Source organism: Nothobranchius furzeri, chromosome 10, assembly GCF_043380555.1.
Source record: "Nothobranchius furzeri strain GRZ-AD chromosome 10, NfurGRZ-RIMD1, whole genome shotgun sequence".
Taxonomy (NCBI): Eukaryota; Metazoa; Chordata; class Actinopteri; order Cyprinodontiformes; family Nothobranchiidae; genus Nothobranchius; species Nothobranchius furzeri.
In genome coordinates this window covers 44,690,262-44,707,452 of record NC_091750.1, presented here as the reverse complement: position 1 = coordinate 44,707,452, position 17,191 = coordinate 44,690,262, and the positions used below count along the sequence as shown (strand labels likewise).

The 17,191-nt window shown below is 43.7% G+C and overlaps 1 protein-coding gene across 2 annotated transcripts; it reads right to left on the bottom strand.

Annotated features, from left to right (window-relative positions):
- Nucleotides 1-14: 14 nt before the first annotated feature.
- trpc6a (transient receptor potential cation channel, subfamily C, member 6a) lies at nucleotides 15-16,457 on the bottom strand. Of its 2 annotated transcripts, XM_054730505.2 has the most exons (14): nucleotides 16,248-16,457; nucleotides 14,198-14,517; nucleotides 12,796-12,928; nucleotides 10,546-10,846; nucleotides 7,950-8,135; nucleotides 6,777-6,941; nucleotides 6,422-6,668; nucleotides 6,126-6,347; nucleotides 5,355-5,619; nucleotides 3,993-4,188; nucleotides 3,650-3,850; nucleotides 3,475-3,531; nucleotides 792-867; nucleotides 15-470 (listed from the first exon to the last, which is right to left on the bottom strand). In XM_054730505.2, the coding sequence occupies exons 1-14, from the start codon at nucleotides 16,379-16,381 to the stop codon at nucleotides 340-342; spliced, it is 2,634 nt and encodes an 877-aa protein (XP_054586480.1). In that variant the 5' UTR covers nucleotides 16,382-16,457; the 3' UTR covers nucleotides 15-339. The 2 variants fall into 2 exon arrangements, with proteins under 2 accessions (XP_054586480.1, XP_054586481.1); XM_054730506.2 differs by lacking the exon at nucleotides 14,198-14,517 and having other exon boundaries at nucleotides 16,248-16,445.
- Nucleotides 16,458-17,191: the final 734 nt, after the last annotated feature.

The following is a 17,191-nucleotide window of genomic DNA, read 5'->3' as shown; positions in this document are numbered from 1 at the left end:
TCACCAACTCAAAATGCAGTTTTAGGTATTTTGGGTGTTTATTAAACTTTGATAGAAGAAAAACAAGCAGCAAGAATCACGACCACAACACAGACGTCCTAACGTGGCAAATAGAACAGAAAGTCTGAACTAACGGTACGAAGATAAACCCATGAGTTGTCCTCACGCTGTGGTGAGCAAAGGCAAAGCGGCGCCGGATGCCGTTAGAAGCTGAAAACTTGACCTTTTGTCTCCACATCTTACTTTTGAACGTTTCTTAGTAATACTGTATACCTAACGCAGAGATTTTCTTTAGAAACGCCACAAAATTACATCTGAACATTTCCACAGAGCTGTGAGTCAGGATGAAGATGGGCCGATCTGTCCCAGCCTTCCCAACAGTACATCCAGTGTCTCCATGTTCTGGGACTTTTCCTCCAGCAGCTCGTATCTCAGACTAGAGATGTCCTGCTTGATATCTTTCAGCTCTCCTGGACCAAAACACACAATAATCAACAAATAAAGCTTACAGACTTCATTTAGCACTTAAAGCCTGCATATCAAATGTAATAATTAAAGAAGAACACAAAAAGACTGTTCAACTATCAATATAATTTCCCTATTTTTATTAGACAGATAATCAAAATGACTGTAGAAGTTCCCAGAAACCTCAAACGGACCCTTTTAGAGCACGAGATTCGTAACATCTGAGTATGAGATGTATGGAAGCACAAACTGATCCAAACATTTGTTTCTAAATGTATAAAAACGAAAGTTTAGTTCCAGATAAAACAAAGTTCATGCAACTTCACCTTCAGTGATCTCGTCACTCTCTCGGTTTGCTTGAGCTTTGATGATGTAACGCTTGATCAGGCGCTTCATGATCTTCTGCAACAAATAAAAGTGGTTTGAGTAAATAATTAGCTATTAGCTATCAGGCTCCTCTCTTGTGGAACCAGCTCCCAGCTTTAGTCCGTGAGGCAGACACCTTGTCTACTTTTAAGACTAGGCTTAAAATATTTTTATTTGATAGGGCCTATGGTTAAAATCTGATGTTAGCCCAGATCTGGACAAGTGGGGGAGTAGAGGGAGGTGGAGTGTACAGTCGGTAAAGATGGCTCTCCCTTGCCCTGCCTCCAACATGTCTCTATCTAAAAGGCTAAGTTACCCAGAGTTATCTCTGTAGTTATGCTGCTATAGGCTTAGACTGCTGGAGGACATACTGACCACTTTCCACACTCGACTACTTTCTTCTACAATCTGCTCTTTAGCTGTATTATTTCCTGCTATTTCAGCTGTTTACTTTATTTTTTCTCTAAGTGTTTTTCTCCTCAGAAGAAGCTACAATGATGTTCTGCTGAGCTGTGGTGGCCTCATGGAGCCATCGGCTTGAACACTGTTGCTAACTACTTAAACATTCTCCCTCTCCTGATAATAACATTTTACTTTCTATGACATTGAATGTGCTACTACTAGTTTACCAGTTTAATAATAGATTCACTAGGATAAATACAATAAAGTTTATCTCTCACTAAACAGAATATTTACTAAGAAATCACAATGTAACCATAGAAACACTACTTGGTATATATGTTGTGTGTGTGTGGACGTGTGTTTGTGTGTTGGTGGGCTGGTGTTGGTGTGTGTGTGTGCTCTGTCTTCTCCATCCCCAGTGTCGTGGTGGATGGCTGCTTATAATGAGCCAGGATCCTCTGGAGGTTTCTTCCTGTTAAAAGGGAGTTTTCCTCTCGGTCGGATGGCCGCTGGCACCGGAGGGCTGTAGAGTACCGAGGTACCGATTCTTTCAGTCCAGAGGTGTCTCGGGTCACGACAGATGGATAAAACCGAGCGTCTTGAAATTAACTCTGAAGGAGTTTGCGTCAGCTTTGTTCTGCAGGAGCTATCTTCTTGTTCTCAGCTTCGAAAAAGGTTTAAAAAGGTTTTGACAGACGTGTCAAAATCCTTGTGGTTAAAGAGGTTATTCAAAAGATGGCCGGTCTAAAGCTTTTCCTCTAAAACTCTTGAACTGTTGAGCTGTTTGAACTGTTTTGAACTGAACTGAGGGAAAAACCAGAGTAAACTAGTTTAATGGATTGATGTTATCTTGTATTGTCAACCAAAAGTTGACAAGTCTCTTTGATTCGGAGACCAAGAATCTGGGCAAAAGGTTAACTTATGTGTCATGCGTTAACTTACTTTTACTCTGTCCTTGTGTGAGTGCAAATGTTGATGACCTCATCCAGTAAACATGCTAAGCATATATCATTAAGCACAGTTCAATGAACTTTGCATTGTTTATAATTATTATAAGTAGCAATAACAAAAGGTTATTTACTGATTATTTTCAATTTAAAATCTTCTTTCTTCTTCTTCTTGGAATAAAGGAGTTCATTTAAAAGAGTTCCTCTGTGATGGACCTCGGAGGAGAAAATGTTATTGTTTATGTTTTATTATCTGTCAGAGCTGCAGTCCAGCTGGTGTGAGGGAGGCAGGCTCTGATTAAAGGGACTACACGGGAAAATATTGTAGGATGTGTCATAGCCAGGGGTAAGTTGACCTGGCTGTGGATCTGACCTGTGGGATCTCAAAATCAGGCCATTTCGTGATGCTACAATGGTGTTTTTAGTTAAGGGAATTTTTGACCTTGGAACTCTATCCGCCCCATTTCTTTCTTCTTGTTGAATCATGACGTCTAATGTTAACCAAGTGGGTCCTGCAGGGCTTTATATGTTCTTTTCTCTTTTGTTGTTCAAGTTCTGTAGAACAGAGCACATTATGTTGCTTTTTGAGATCTTTTAGCCTGCTTCATCAGTGTTGACGAAAACACACCAGACATCACGTATTGTGTCCGATGGAAAACTTCACATCACCTGACATCTGATTTGACCAACGTGTTTCTCCTCTAAACTTTGACATCAAAGAAACTTCTTCAGCAGCAGCTCCTCCTGCTTGAACCCCCACCACTAATGTTGGAGAAGTTTGAGTGGCCCAATTATCCCAGGATCTATGTCGTTTGGGACGTTTTGCCCCCTGGCAGGGTCACCATGGCAAGTCGAAGGATGAGACAAACTGTGATTCAAAAGATCCTTTATCAGCCTAAAAGTAGAGAATGAGAACCCAGCAGGAAGGTGCGGGGGTCCCTCCCTGGTGCCGGGCCTGGGACTGGGGCCCTGGTGGCCTGGCTTTCACCCGTGGGTTCAGCGTGAACATGGTTATTTTTCCCTCTTCCAATGATTCCAATCTTTTGAAAATCACACGATCGTGCCCGATTTTAGATCACCTGATTGGATCAGAATAGCTTGACTTTCAATTAAGACAACAGGCATATGTGTTGCTAGCTTAAGTGCAACACCATTACAACACCTCTGTCCCACACTGAAATAATACAAATATAAAAATGGTACCGTTGCACCTTCCACTGTCTTCCTAAAGTCAGTTTTCACACAATGAATATTGAACTCAGGAGACAAGTGAAACATCAAAAGGAAGACATACTTGATATCTTGTGCCGTTGTCAGAACTTCCATATACTGATTTTTTTCTCTCCCCAAGCTGGAATGTTAAAATAAATTCATGTTATCTAAACACATCTTCAAATCTTCATCAGCTTCAAGTTGGATTTACAGCCTGCAAGGCAGCAGAACGTCTGGTTCCTCCTCAGATAAAGTACCTGATTGAGTTGTGTCCCTGGATTCTTCTCCCTGCTTCTGTGAACAAGCTGCTTGAGTTTGGACTTCATGGCCGTTACCAGCCTCAGTGTGGATTTGGGACTGGGAACCAGATTGAAGGGTACAGGAAGCGTTCTTCCTTCTTCAAAATAGGAAAACCAAAGTTTGGCTCGAGCAAACTTCCACTCAACATCTGCATCGTCCTACAGAAAAAAGGAATGTAAAAGGAGAACAACGGATTTAAGAAATAAATTAAAACTTCAGTTTTTAAATGACGCATAACAACAGAGAGTTTTTATCTGATAAAGATCTGAATTCATTAATAAAAACTAACCTCTGACATACCTCTATCTCCTGAAAGGAGCTGTTGATCATAGCGATGAGCATGTTGAGCAGCACTATCACCATGGTGACGTTGTAAACCCCGTACAGTATATAACCAATGTTCTCAATGAACTTGTGTCCATTGTTGATCACCACAGATTTGACCTCAGACAGTCCAAATATGGCCCAGAACAACGTCTTGAAGCTCTCCTCCAGACTAAACATGCAGAGGGGAAAGGGAGAAAGAACAAAACGTTTCTTTACATTTTCTCTAACGGTGACGGAAAGTTAAACTACAGCTCTTGAGAGATGTGTATCTTAGCGGATAAACCCTTGTTGTAGTCCCATTTGTTCTAATGTTCGTTTATAATTATCTATTTAAAATTATCATTTGAATTGGTTTGCTTATGTAATGTTTGCTGGTTCACTCACAACAGATCAGAAAATAACCGATAATCTCCCTTTTCCACATGCTTGAGATTTAAAGATGCACAGTGTGAGAAAGAAGTCAGGAGGACATCCTGTGGTCAACTTTGGTGAACAAAAGGTCATTCTCACAACCATTTTGTGAGTTTCAAGGCTGTTACGGATCAGGACCAAGTTAAGTAGCAGTTAAGTAGATAAATAGATTTCACTAATTTTGAGTTGTTGCTAATTGAAAAAGCAGCTTGAGATATTTTTTTGAACCGATGATTGATTTTATTTGTGTAAGGAAGGTGGATGGACAACAGAGTAATACAGATGACCATACTGATGTGTGTAATAGAATCATACAAATGTATCAGAGAGTCATACACACATCTAATGTGCAGGGTAACACAAAAAGGCGTAAACACTTGTTTCTTTTGAGGCCCTATGGGAGATCACCGGTTGGCTATAGCATATTCACCGTAAAGTTCTACGCATTGTGTCTTTAAATGCCTGTGTGTTCTCGTCTGCTTGCACCGCAGGTAGCCATGGAGTCCCAGTCTTCTATCTCAGATCCTACTGCAGGGCTATTGAATTCCGGGCCTGAAGGGCCGCTATCCAGCACGTTTTAGTGGTTTCTCTGCTCTAACACACTAGATTCAGTGGTTGAATCACCTGTGCGGCAGCTCATCAAGCTCTGCAGAAGCCTGTTAATCACCTGCTGATTGAAATCAAGTGTGTTGAAGCAGAGTTAAAACTAAAACCTGCTGGATACCGCACCTCTAGGTCTGGAATGGAATAGCCCTACTGGGTCTAGGAAAAAGAAGCTGGTTGTGGTGCTGCTGGAGGGTTCTTCCTGGTAAAAGGGACTTTTCCTTACTGTCACTCACCATTTGCACTATGCTGCTCACATTGGTTTGCTAACACAGGAATGGTGGAAAGCATGTATAGAGGTGTGCAAAGTGGATGTCTCACGTGGTGAAGGCATCATTCTGCTTCGCTCCCAGGTAATAAGAGTACAGGTTGAACATGCCAATCATAAACGCCAGAAAGACTAGGAGGAAGATGACCATGAACTTGAAGATGTCTTTGACGGTTCTCCCTAAGGAGATCTGGAGAGGACCAAAGCTCTCATTGGCTGGAAGGATGTAAGCAATCCGAGAGAAGCTCAGCACCACTGCGATGGCGTAAAGGCCTTCCGATATGAGCTGAGGATCCGATGGCATCCAGTGGATACGTGCTGCAAAACAGGGATGAACCGCTTGGTAAACATCTGGAAGTCCACTGGGATTAATCTTGTGTTTATCTTTTTGGTGTCAGAGAAATAACATAAAGAAAGGAGAGCAGGTGAAAAATATACCTTTACTCATGAGATCGGTTTCTGGTTTATTTTTTAGTTTCTATATTTAAAACACCTCAAAAAATTACAAAAGATGGCAGCAAAATGGCTGAGCAGATTTCTAACCAGTTTGGTGTCTAAAGGCCGATATTTCTTTTGGATCTGCAGCATTTGCAGAGTGAAAGACAAACGGCTGTGCTCAGTAACACTATTTTTGACTAGCGGTAGCAGCTGTGAGTCTTTTATTTTGTGTTTAGGATATTTTGTAGAATCGTCCTGTCGGTCCTGGACTGAACTGGTTTTAGGGTCTGTCTGAAAGAAGTTCGGCTCTTATGGTGGACTTGGAGGTTTGTTTTTCGTCTGTGTGGCGTGGTGTGCTGCTAGGATTTGTTCAGCTGTTTAATCACCTTTGGTGAAGTATTCCACCTCTGGAGGCAGTTTGTCGAGAGTTTTGTTGTGCTGGTAAACAAAGCTCTGGGCCAAATCAGCTCGTTTCATAGCAGAGAAGCGACAGCTGAACGAAGCCAAAAATATGGCCAACATCCCAAAGTCCAGGAAGTTCCACAGTTCAACCAGGTATTCTTCTGGTCCCTGACTCCAGATCTCTTTCACTTCCGCCCAAATCATACCTGTAGCAGCAGAAGTAAGGAATGATTTATTTATTTTTGTTTTGTTTCTAGTGACATTATTCTCGTCTTCTCACCCATGACCCAGGAAATGATGAGGATCTCCATCCAGGTGAAGGGGGTGGTGGTTTTACGGTAGAGCAGCAATGGATCAGACTTAAACTGGAGACCTCCAGGTTGCTGCTGATGGTGGGTCATGTTTGGCAAAATGGTGGTACCTGCAAAACGGTCAGCGGCGTTCAGGATCAGCAGACCCAGAAATACTGTGAAGGATGAGGCATGGGCCACAAACTTCATGAAGGGGCTGCGCAAAACTTTTCCCACCTGATGAGGAAATGAAAGGAGAGAAAATGAGATATTGATTAATATGTTTCTATTAATATTTACCTTTAGAGTTGTTACGAGTGTAATCTGTGATCCAGCGTTCCATACTCTGCTGCAGGGAGTGACCCAGTAAGCCACAGCCAGTCCAGGCAGTCCGACAGCCACGGCCAGAACCACCAGCAGCTTGACAGCGGTAGTTTGTTGTCTCAGACCAGGCAGGTTCTCATACCAGATACTCAGCAGCTGCTGCTGACAGTTCGGATGAGCTACGAACTGAAGGGCACAAATGGAGAAGAAGTCAGATTTCTAACTTCAGGGTTACTGCTCCACTCCCGTTTGGTCAAAATTAAAATCAAAGAAAGGATTCCTATGTTTGTTTTTAAATGAAAGGATTATCGTCAACACTCTGGTTCTTGTTATCACTTTAAAGCTGAAAAGGGACCAATGAGCTTCAGTCTAACGTTGAACTTTAAAATGATTTAGTACTTCATCTCTTCAGCCCTACAGCTCACTCTGAATGACACTTTTTCCTGTCACTTCTGTCTCAGCTGTCCGTTTTCAATTAGATGTAACATGATCAGACACTGTTGCATTCTTTCATGCTATTTCAGCTTTATTTTCTCTCTGTTTTTTTTTTCTCCTCTGAAGAAGCAACACTGATGTCCTACTGAGCTGGGACCTGCTGGGGGTGTAGGGACTAAGAAGATCACCAATGTAAGATGGTGCTTGTCCATGTAAGGCCCTATAGACCAGAACCAGGATCTTGAAATGAACCCTGAAGTTGACTGGCAGCCAGTGAAGCTGGAGGAGAAGCGGGGTGATGTGGGTGTGCTTGGAGGACTTGGTCAGAAGCCGAGCACAGGCGTTCTGAACCACCTGTAGACGGTTCAGGGAGGTTCTGCTCAGACACGTGAAAAGAGAGTTACAGTAGTCTAAGCGTGAGGAGATGAAGGTGTGGAGAACTGTCTCAAGTTCAGAGCGAGAACCAATTCCTGGCTTTCCACTGTAAGCATATATGGGGCATTAAGTAATAGAAACGTTTTGCCGACAAGTTCCCTTCCCACTGGGAGCATTTCAGACACAAGACGGCACTAAAACCGTTCCACGCAGCTTGTCCTGCAAGGTCAGGAAATGACATGAGGACTGCAGGACCATGCATGATTCCAGCAGTTCAAGTGACAACAAGCAAAGAGGAGGACAGCAGCATGCAGTGGTGTAGCAAGGTCTAGCTGGGCCCCCCAGTGCAAGTGTTGCCACTGCCGACTTGGAGAGCATACTGACCTTTTTAAGTTCATATTTAATGGCTAGTTTGAGTCTTGTGAGAGGGGGTCGACCCGCAACATCGAAGGTGTCTTCGCAGAACGTTTCTCCATTCAAGATGGCCTCCACTTCCTCTGTGCTGCGACACAGATCCAGAAGACCCACTACATAATCCTTACACTGGTTTGACAGACGACTGTAGTCATTCTACGTAAAAGAGGGTGGGAGAGCAACATTGAGATAAGATCTGACCTCAGTAGAAAAGGGTTGTTGTAATTTAACAGTAACTTTACACAAACAGCAGCAAAGAACATATTTTTTCTAAATGAAAGAAACTAAAAACAATCATTGTTAGATTGAATATTGTTATAAATAAAATAAGTGCATAAACTAAAAGTCCGCCTGTTGTTCACATTCCTATTAGCTTTAGCCTTCAGCACAGCTAGCTTCTTCAAGAGAAGCCGTTGCCTCAAATACAAGGCAATGGCATGGGGACACTGGGATCGGTTGGCTGGTATCTGACTTGTGACATCAGTTTAAACAAGTTGTTTTTGTACAATGTATTAATTCACTTTATTAATGGTGCATTAGAGAGTTTTCCTTTCGTCCTGATTGGTAGTCTGGGTGTAACTTGTTTGTTTTAATTGAGATATTTTTGTTTGTTTGACACATCTCTGCATTTCCGAGCCAGCCGTCTCATTTCTTTCTATAGGCTCCCTTGAACTAGATGTCCATAGGGAGCCTATAGCCTGAAAAAAGATCTGTTGGATTTACATAATTGAACCGTGTACATCGGTTGCATGAAATTAGATTACGTTTTGATTTTATAACTTCTTTATGTAATGCTAACATGTTAATAAAACAGGAACATTTCACGTTATTACAACATGTATTTAACATGTTGCCACCTCATGAAATAATAATAAAACCAAAACATAATCTAACCTCATGCAAATGAATGTACATGATGTAATTATGCATGGTGCTGTGACCATGGTCTTGATTCGGAGAAGGGTAGAATGCCTTCTGCGGGTCAGGGATGAGGTCCTGTCCCAAGTGGAGCAGTTTGAGTATCTCTGTCTTGTTCACGAGTGAGGGAAAGCTGGAGCGCGGGATGGATAGGCGATTATCTGCATCTCCATAAAGTTGGTCAGCAGCAGGAAGCGTGTAGTGCTCTAACACTTCCTGGTGGATGGCTGCGTTGACCTTGGTCCTCAGAAAACACAATGGACCAACACCAGCAGATGACATGGTACCACCCATCACTGACTGTGGAAACTTTACACTGGACCTCAAGAATCGTGGATCCTGTGCCTCGCCTCTTTTCCTCCAGACTCTGGGACATTAATTTCCAAAGGAAATGCTAAATTTACTTTCATCAGAGAACATAAATGTGGACCACTCAGCAGCAGCCCAGTCCTCTGTGTCTTTAGCCCAGGTGAGATGCTTCTGACGCTGTCTCTTCTTCAGTAGGGGCTTGACACAACGACAGCTGAAGCCAGGTCTTGCATACGTCTGTGTGTGGTGGTTCATGAAGCTCTGACTCCACTCTTTGTGAATCTCCCCCACATCTATGAATGGGTTTTATTTCACCATCAGGGAGCGGTTATCCCTGTTGTTGTACACTGTTTTCTACCACATCTTGTCCTTCCCTTCTCCTCTCTAATGATGTGTTTGGACACAGAGCTCTGTGGACAGCCAGCCTCTTTAGCCACGACCTTTGTGTCTTGCCCTCCTTGTGGAAAGTGTTGATGGTCGTCTTCTGGACATCTGTCAAGTCAGCAGTCTTCCCCATGATTGTGTAGTCTACAGAGCTAGACTGAGAGACCATTTAAAGGCTTTTTCAGATGTTTAGAGGTAATTAGCCGATTAGAGTGTGGCACCTTTTCACAATATTCTAATTTTCTGAGATGCTGAATTTGGGATTTGAGTTAGTTGTCAGTTATAATCATCAACATTAAATAAATAAACATGTGAAGTAAATCAGTCTGAAATGAATGAATCTCATATATAAGTTTCACTTTTTGAATACAATTACTGAACAGAATAAATGTTGTCATGAATTTCTAATTTTATGACCAGCACCTGTATACGGACAGATGCGTGCCTTACCAAATCATGTCCAGTGAACTGGAGGTATTACAGAGGGACTGCAGTTTGGCTGCAGAAAGCGGAAGCACCAGAGCTCAGGGTTGAGCTTCAGAACAAAGGATGCTGTGGTTTATCACTTGCTGTTTTTATGTTTGTTTGTTTTAATAATTGAGAGAAATCTCACAATAACGTTTTTCACATGATGGGGTGTTATGTATAGAATTTTGGGGGGAAATAAATAGAATTTTTTTGAAATGTGGAAAAGGTGATGCACTTTGACTCCTGCCTGGATGCGTCGTAAATCTAAATATAATGTTAAAATAAATATTTGCAGTCATGTCTGGTTAGATGAAATCACACCTATGTTGTTTTAGCCAACATGCATGCTCAGACTGGAAGCAGCCCAGTGTCATAAATCATTTTCAGAAGCTGAATGTGGTAAAAGATTGTTTTTGATAGTGTTATACTGTACAGCTGACTCAGCAGTATTAAAATAATGCACCGACTGAGTTTTTTTGCTCAGGACCTTAAATTCTTTCTCAATGTCAGCCAGCATGGCCAGCTCGTTGCTGAGCTCCAGAGCGGCCAACACTGGGTCCTCGTTGAATAGAGAGAGGTAAGCAGGACTGGCCAGACCCCTGTAGGCGTTGATCCTTGAGCGTGAGTGGCTGAACGAGTCATACTGCTGGTGGTAGTTACACGAGTCGCAGCCACAGAAGTAATCATGAGGAGGATCGATGCGGGCGCCTTTACTCAGCAGGGTATGAACGATCTCATACTCCTGACAGTGAGCTGCAAGTATGACTGGAGTCACATCATGAGAAAACCTGAGAGGGAGAAACAAAAAGTTACTCGTGTTCAAAGTCTTAAAGGTTGTACCTAAACATGTAAACCATGCGCACACAGGATCATTACATGTTCATTGGCCTGTTGGTTTTTATAATTCATTTAAAACTTTTTTTTAATGGCATTTATGGTATTTAAGGCTGGAGGTGTTGCAGCCATTTGCCCCAGCTCGGGTCTGCTCTGAGAGCCGGTTGCTGCTTTGGTTCCTGGAGCTCGGTTGAGGACAAGAGGGGATAGGGTGCTCTCTGTGGCAGGACCAAAGCGGTGGAAAGCACTTCCCTTATCTGTTAGGCTCTTTTCATCAGTAGCGTTTTTTAAATGAGGCAGAAGGCCCACTTTATTAACACAGAGGCTTAAATGTTGCTGATCTTTTATGTGATTTTATTCTATCTTTACTTGTTGGTTTTAACTTTTTTCTGTTTTAATTTGGTGGCATGCCTCGTGCCTCTAAGGTGTTATATAAATAAAAGATGATGATGATGAAATAAGCACATATTCCATATAAATGCATCTTAACATAATGCAAATGTTTTAGAAAAATGTTGGCATTAAAAATAGAATTCTCCAATTTCCAAAGGTTCCACAACCACCCATTCCTTTGTTTCCCAAGTCCCGACCCTGGTCCTCAGGACCCACTGTCCTGCATGTTTCCATGTTGCCCTGCTGCCACACACCTGACTTAAATGAATGAGTGATTAACAGGCATCTGCAGCACTTGATGTCCTCCTGAGGAGGCAATGTAAATCAGGTGTGCTGAAGCAGAAACATACAGGTCAGTGTGCCACGAGGACCAGGGTTGGGAAACACTCCCTTAGATGTTTCTGTTTGAGTGCAATGTTGATTCCTCCAGATACTGAGATTTTCTTATGGCAACAATGAAGTTTAAATAAGAAAAGTTTGACTGAAGAGTCAGAAATGAATTTATATTTAATCAAGTAATTTGTGTTTGTTAAAGACACCGTGTGAAACGTTGTCATATTTTCCGGTCATTCTTGAGCCAGTGTGTGCTAAAACGACCCTTAATGAAATGTCACTCAGACCCCACGGCCCTCTGGCCAGAATATCGCACTTGCAACACCTGAGTGGCGGGCCGTCACCTGTCTGAGCTGACCTGCTTGGTGCTGGGGTCTGCTTCCGGCACGCTTCCTGCATGATTTAGATCATGAACACATGTTGATTTGTTAGATTTAGTGATGAACTGCTCCTGTAGACACTAATGAAGGCTGGAGGGAAATTTCAGCTGTTAGATAAGGTGTCAAAAATACCAACACAGCGAGGAGACACGTTTCACTTCTAGGTTTAATAACAGACACTAGGAGGTGATGAAAGCAAGCCAAAACTGCAAAGTAGCCCATTAAATACCAGTGATTCTCAGTTGTTTTGTCACTTTTTGCCTATGTTGAACTAGCAGTTGTGTTGTTCTGTTAGTGATTTTGTTGCAGAGATCTAGAGGTTGCTGGTGGCCTGATCATCTGAAGACGTTTAGGAGCTTCCAAGCACATGTGGCAAGGCGGAGAAGCGAGGGCCCGGGTGGGATTTGATCCCCAGAGTCCTGGGTGAGAGTCATGCGTGCTGACCAGTAAGCCAAAGGGACACCCCCTCTGGCCAAGTAGCCAGGGCGCATGATCAGTCGGGATACAGTGACGCTCACCCTGTCACACCCAGCTTTGTGCACTGATTTTCACTGAAGCACCACAGTTAAGTACAACTCATTAGCAGGATTAGAGCTGGCAGATTAATGCGGTTGGTTTAAAAATACAAAACAAGGATAATTGCATATTATTCTTATCTAATTCATGTCATGTAGAAAACTTGTTTCAATAGATTTTTTGGTACATTAGCCCTCATGAAGCCCACATCTCACCTCAGAGAACTCTGACTTTTTGTGCTGGAGTGAGAGTTAGCTCGGGAGTGCCTCTATCAGTCCTACCTTGTTCCATCTTCATCGTAAGCATAGAAGTCATCCATCATGTCTACTTGGGCGGGGCTCGCTGTCAGACGATTAGCGTCTCTGAATGAAGGATGACTGAGCAAGGCCTCTGTGATACGGATGTAGCCCTTGCCTAAAACACAAACAGAGACAACCTGTTTATAAATCAGGCCTTTTGTTTGATGTCTGCTCTGTGAAAAATGAAACCTTGCCCTTGTTCCTTCAAGATTCAGTGTTTCATTAAAATATCAAACTGATTCAACTGAATAAACCCGACAACCTCAATGAAATGAAGAATGAACATATAGAACATCTTTACCAACTAAAGTAGACTTCAGAAGTTGGTCATTAAGCCCAGAAACATCTAGTTAATGCAACATGGCTGCTTCATCTTCAGGAAGTTAGAATTTTGTTGACAATTTATCTATTTTTTCCCTCACATTTATTCAACAAATGGTTTTGTTGTGCCTCAATAACACAGCAAGGCTTCTGTATTTATGGTTTTGTTTGTAGACTTTGAAATTGCTTTCTGTCTAACAGACACACTAGAAATTGGTCGCCCCTGGGTCCCGGGTTGCTGGGTTCTGGCCTCGGCCAGCTTGGGGGTGGGAGGCTGCGGGCGGGCCTGTGGGCTTGCCATTGACATCTCCTGGGACTCTGCTGGCTGCTAGTTGTGATCCCCCGGGGCGATCCTCTGCGCCTCTCGAGAGAGGGCAGGGGCTTTTCTGGTTACAGTCTCCCTGGGGTCCTTGCACTCTGGGGCAGCTCCTGGAACTCTGGGACTTGGAGCTCCCTCCGTCTCCTACACATCTTTGGGGGCAGATCTGTGGCCCCTCACACTCTCTATTGGACGCTCCTATAGAGAAACCTTACATAAACAAGCACGTGTACACACACAGGTGCTCACATGGTGCTCTCGTAAGAATGGACTTGGGCACGTTCAACACATGCCTTAAGGCTGTGGTTGGCACTAAATGCACTGTGATTTATTATTGTGATTGTTCAGTAAAAGTGTTGATTTTATATTTCCTCATCAGGCTGATGCAGTGATAGCTTGCTCCTGTTGTATTGTTGTGTGTCCCTTTTCTGCAGGTCTAGAAGCAGACTCTTGTTCATCATTGATTGTTTATTTTTGTGGAAACCCCCCTTCCTTTCTCTTCCACCTCTGTCTCAGTGTCTGGTCGGAATTACAAAGCATTCAAAAAACAATAACAATAAAGTGGGATAAAGGTGTAGGTGTAGTAAAACTGTTGTTTTTTGAAAAGCTAGCCCTAACTCTAACCCTTTTTTCCACAAAACCTAAACTGTGATCTAACAGAAACAGTGACAGACATCAGAGATACTCCTACAGTTTGTTGTAGTACATTATTCTTTCTGAATGGGATTTATTGGTAGGTCTTACTGATGGCTAAGAGGAGGGCATCACCCACTCTGGCTAAGTCTGTCCTCCCCAGCAGAAGCTCCGTCACCTCCAGATGTTCATTGGCCACAGCCAGCTGCAGGGCATTTTGTCCCATGTAATCCACAGCATTGACGTTCAGGTTGGGCATGTGGAGCAGCATGCGGCGCACCTCTGGAATGTTGCCGTATTCAGCTGCCTCCAGGAAACGCTGCTCCACCTCTGACAGACTGAAGGAGGGAGCAGAGAACATGTAGGCTGGACCTCGCAGGGCCTGGCGTCGTTTAGCAGCACTGAGGCGACAAGTGAGCTGCCTGTCACAGCTGGAGAATCAGGGGACAAAAAAACACCGCTTATAATCTCCGTGTTTATTTACACACACATTTAGAAGTTCTGCTGGTCATGTTAGAGTCTGGTGTCCCCCTCCTTTCATTTATTTTTATTTTTATTTTTTGCTTCCAAGGAGGCAGATGTTCAGTTTTCAGGAGAACGTAACCACTTCAGGTGAATGTTGGACTCTGGTCCATGAATTATTCAGGCATCAAAGGGTCCTTAAGTCAAGCAATGGAAACATAACATAAACTCCCTCCGGGTCGGGGGAGAGGTCCTACCTCAAGTGGAGGAGTTTAAGTATCTCGGGGTCTTGTTCACGAGTGAGGGTAGGAGGGATCGGGAGATCGACAGGCGGATTGGTTCGGCGTCTGCAGTGATGCGGACGCTGAGCCGATCTGTCGTGGGGAAGAGGGAGCTGAGCCAGAAAGCCAGGCTCTCGATGTACCGGTCGATCTACGTCCCAATCCTCACCTATGGTCATGAGCTTTGGGTAATGACCGAAAGAACGAGATCGCGGATTCAAGCGGCCGAAATGAGTTTCCTCCGTAGGGTGGCCGGGCTCAGCCTTAGAGATAGGGTGAGGAGCTCGGACATTCGAGAGGGACTCGGAGTAGAACCGCTGCTCCTCCGGATCGAAAGGAGCCAGTTGAGGTGGTTTGGGCATCTGGTCAGGATGCCTCCTGGACGCCTCCCCGGGGAGGTGTTTCGGGCATGTCCTGCCGGCAGAAGGCCCCCGGGTCGACCCAGGACACGTTGGAGAGGTTACATCTCCAATCTGGTCCGGGAACGCCTTGGGGTCCTGCCGGAGGAGCTGGTGGACAAGGCCGGGGAGAGGACGGCCTGGAGCTCCCTAGTTGGGATGCTGCCCCCGCGACCCGGACCCGGATAAGCGGAGGAAGACGAAGACGAAGACGAAGAAAAATTACATTTTTATATGTATAAAGGGAACTTTCAGCATGTTGTTGGAAAGCAGGAAATTACCAAATCAATGTATTCTACTTTCTTTAGTAGAATTACTGAAACACAACTAAAAACCTTCAGACAGGAAATGATTTTCTCCAACGCAGTGACATCTTGGTCAGATAAGAAGGTCAGCTCAAAGTGGTTGATCCTCCTTTCAGGTGTTTGCTGGGTTTTTTCTACACTGACTGTTTATCTGCTGCAGTAAAGCTTCTTTTTGATCCGCGTTTCTCAGTTTTAACCACACAAGGCTAATATGTTGTGATGGTCAAGAGAACACCTTCACAAACACTCCAGAACCACTAATGCATGTAGCCTTGCTGCTTGGACGCAAAAATAAAGTTTGGATAGTTTTGGTTTTGTAACGAGAACATCTGTCATCATCAGAGCTAAGCTCAAACTCATCTGAGTTACTGAAGCTGAATCCCAACTGTTACATTTGTGTTTCTTCTCCTTTTTTCCCAAAAGGGTAAAAAATAGTGTAAAGTAACAAAAAAATCACAAAAAATGTAAACATTTATTTCAAACTTTACTGAAGCAGAGTTTCTATTAACAAGTGTGTGTGTGTGTGTGTGTGTGTGTGTGTGTGTGTGTGTGTGTGTGTGTGTGTGTGTGTGTGTGTGTGTGTGTGTGTGTGTGTGTGTGTGTGTGTGTGTTATATTTATTATATTTATTATAAAAACAAGTCCGGGTAACTGGTTTGGTGATTTTATTTGACTAAATGACCTTTGAGCGTGTAAATAAGCCTGAGCTGACCTACCCCAGACATCGTCCAGCGCAGCAGAACTCCTCTCCAAAGTCATCGTAGCTGAGCAGGTTGTCCCGGCTCCGGGCTCTGGAGCTGCAGGCATCACCAGCTGGACAACTCCCAGCAGCCAGCGGTCTGTGGTTCATCCTGAGGGTGATCTACTGAGGAGGATCAGCTCCCTTCCGCTTCATGTGAACGAGTGATCAAGTGCCTGCCTCCTTCACTTCTCCATCGCCCTCCCCCTCTATTTATTCTCTGTCCTTCAGAAAGAATGTGTCCTTTTGGATCCCACTATACTTTTATTTATGTCACAGATGTGGAAGGACCAGACACACACAAAGTTTCTGTCTCAGTTGTGTCAGCTGAACACAGATTTTATTTTCTTTGTCCTCTCTCCTCGTCAGCTGGTGGAATTAATAGTTGCACATTATGAGAGGAAGGAAAATGTCTCTATAAGTTGTATCACTGTGTGTGTGTGTGTGTGTGTGTGTGTGTGTGTGTGTGTGTGTGTGTGTGTGTGTGTGTGTGTGTGTGTGTGTGTGTGTGTGTGTGTGTGTGTGTGTGTGTGTGTGTGTGTGTGTGTGTGTGTGTGTGTGTGTGTGTGTGTGTGTGTGTGTGTGTGCAGAAGTGACTAATGGCTGATGAACTGCAGATGAGATTCCTCAGGGTTTAAGTTCCCAGTAGACTTTGCTTCCTGTGTTCTCCCCATTTTCCACTGATCCCAGTTCAGTGTGGGAAAACAAACACACGTTCATATTTAAGAGAATTACAGCGTGGCACCTGGTTTCCAGTGGCTCTTCCTGCTCTTCCAGACTCAGCCCCTCACTTATAGCACATCTTGTTTTGTGGTTTGGGGCTGGATCTTATGAGCCTCTGTACCGACACCCTTAACATCCGAAAATCTGATAACCGGCCTCTGGTGTGTGATGCTGAGGGTGAGAGTAGCCATTTAAGGG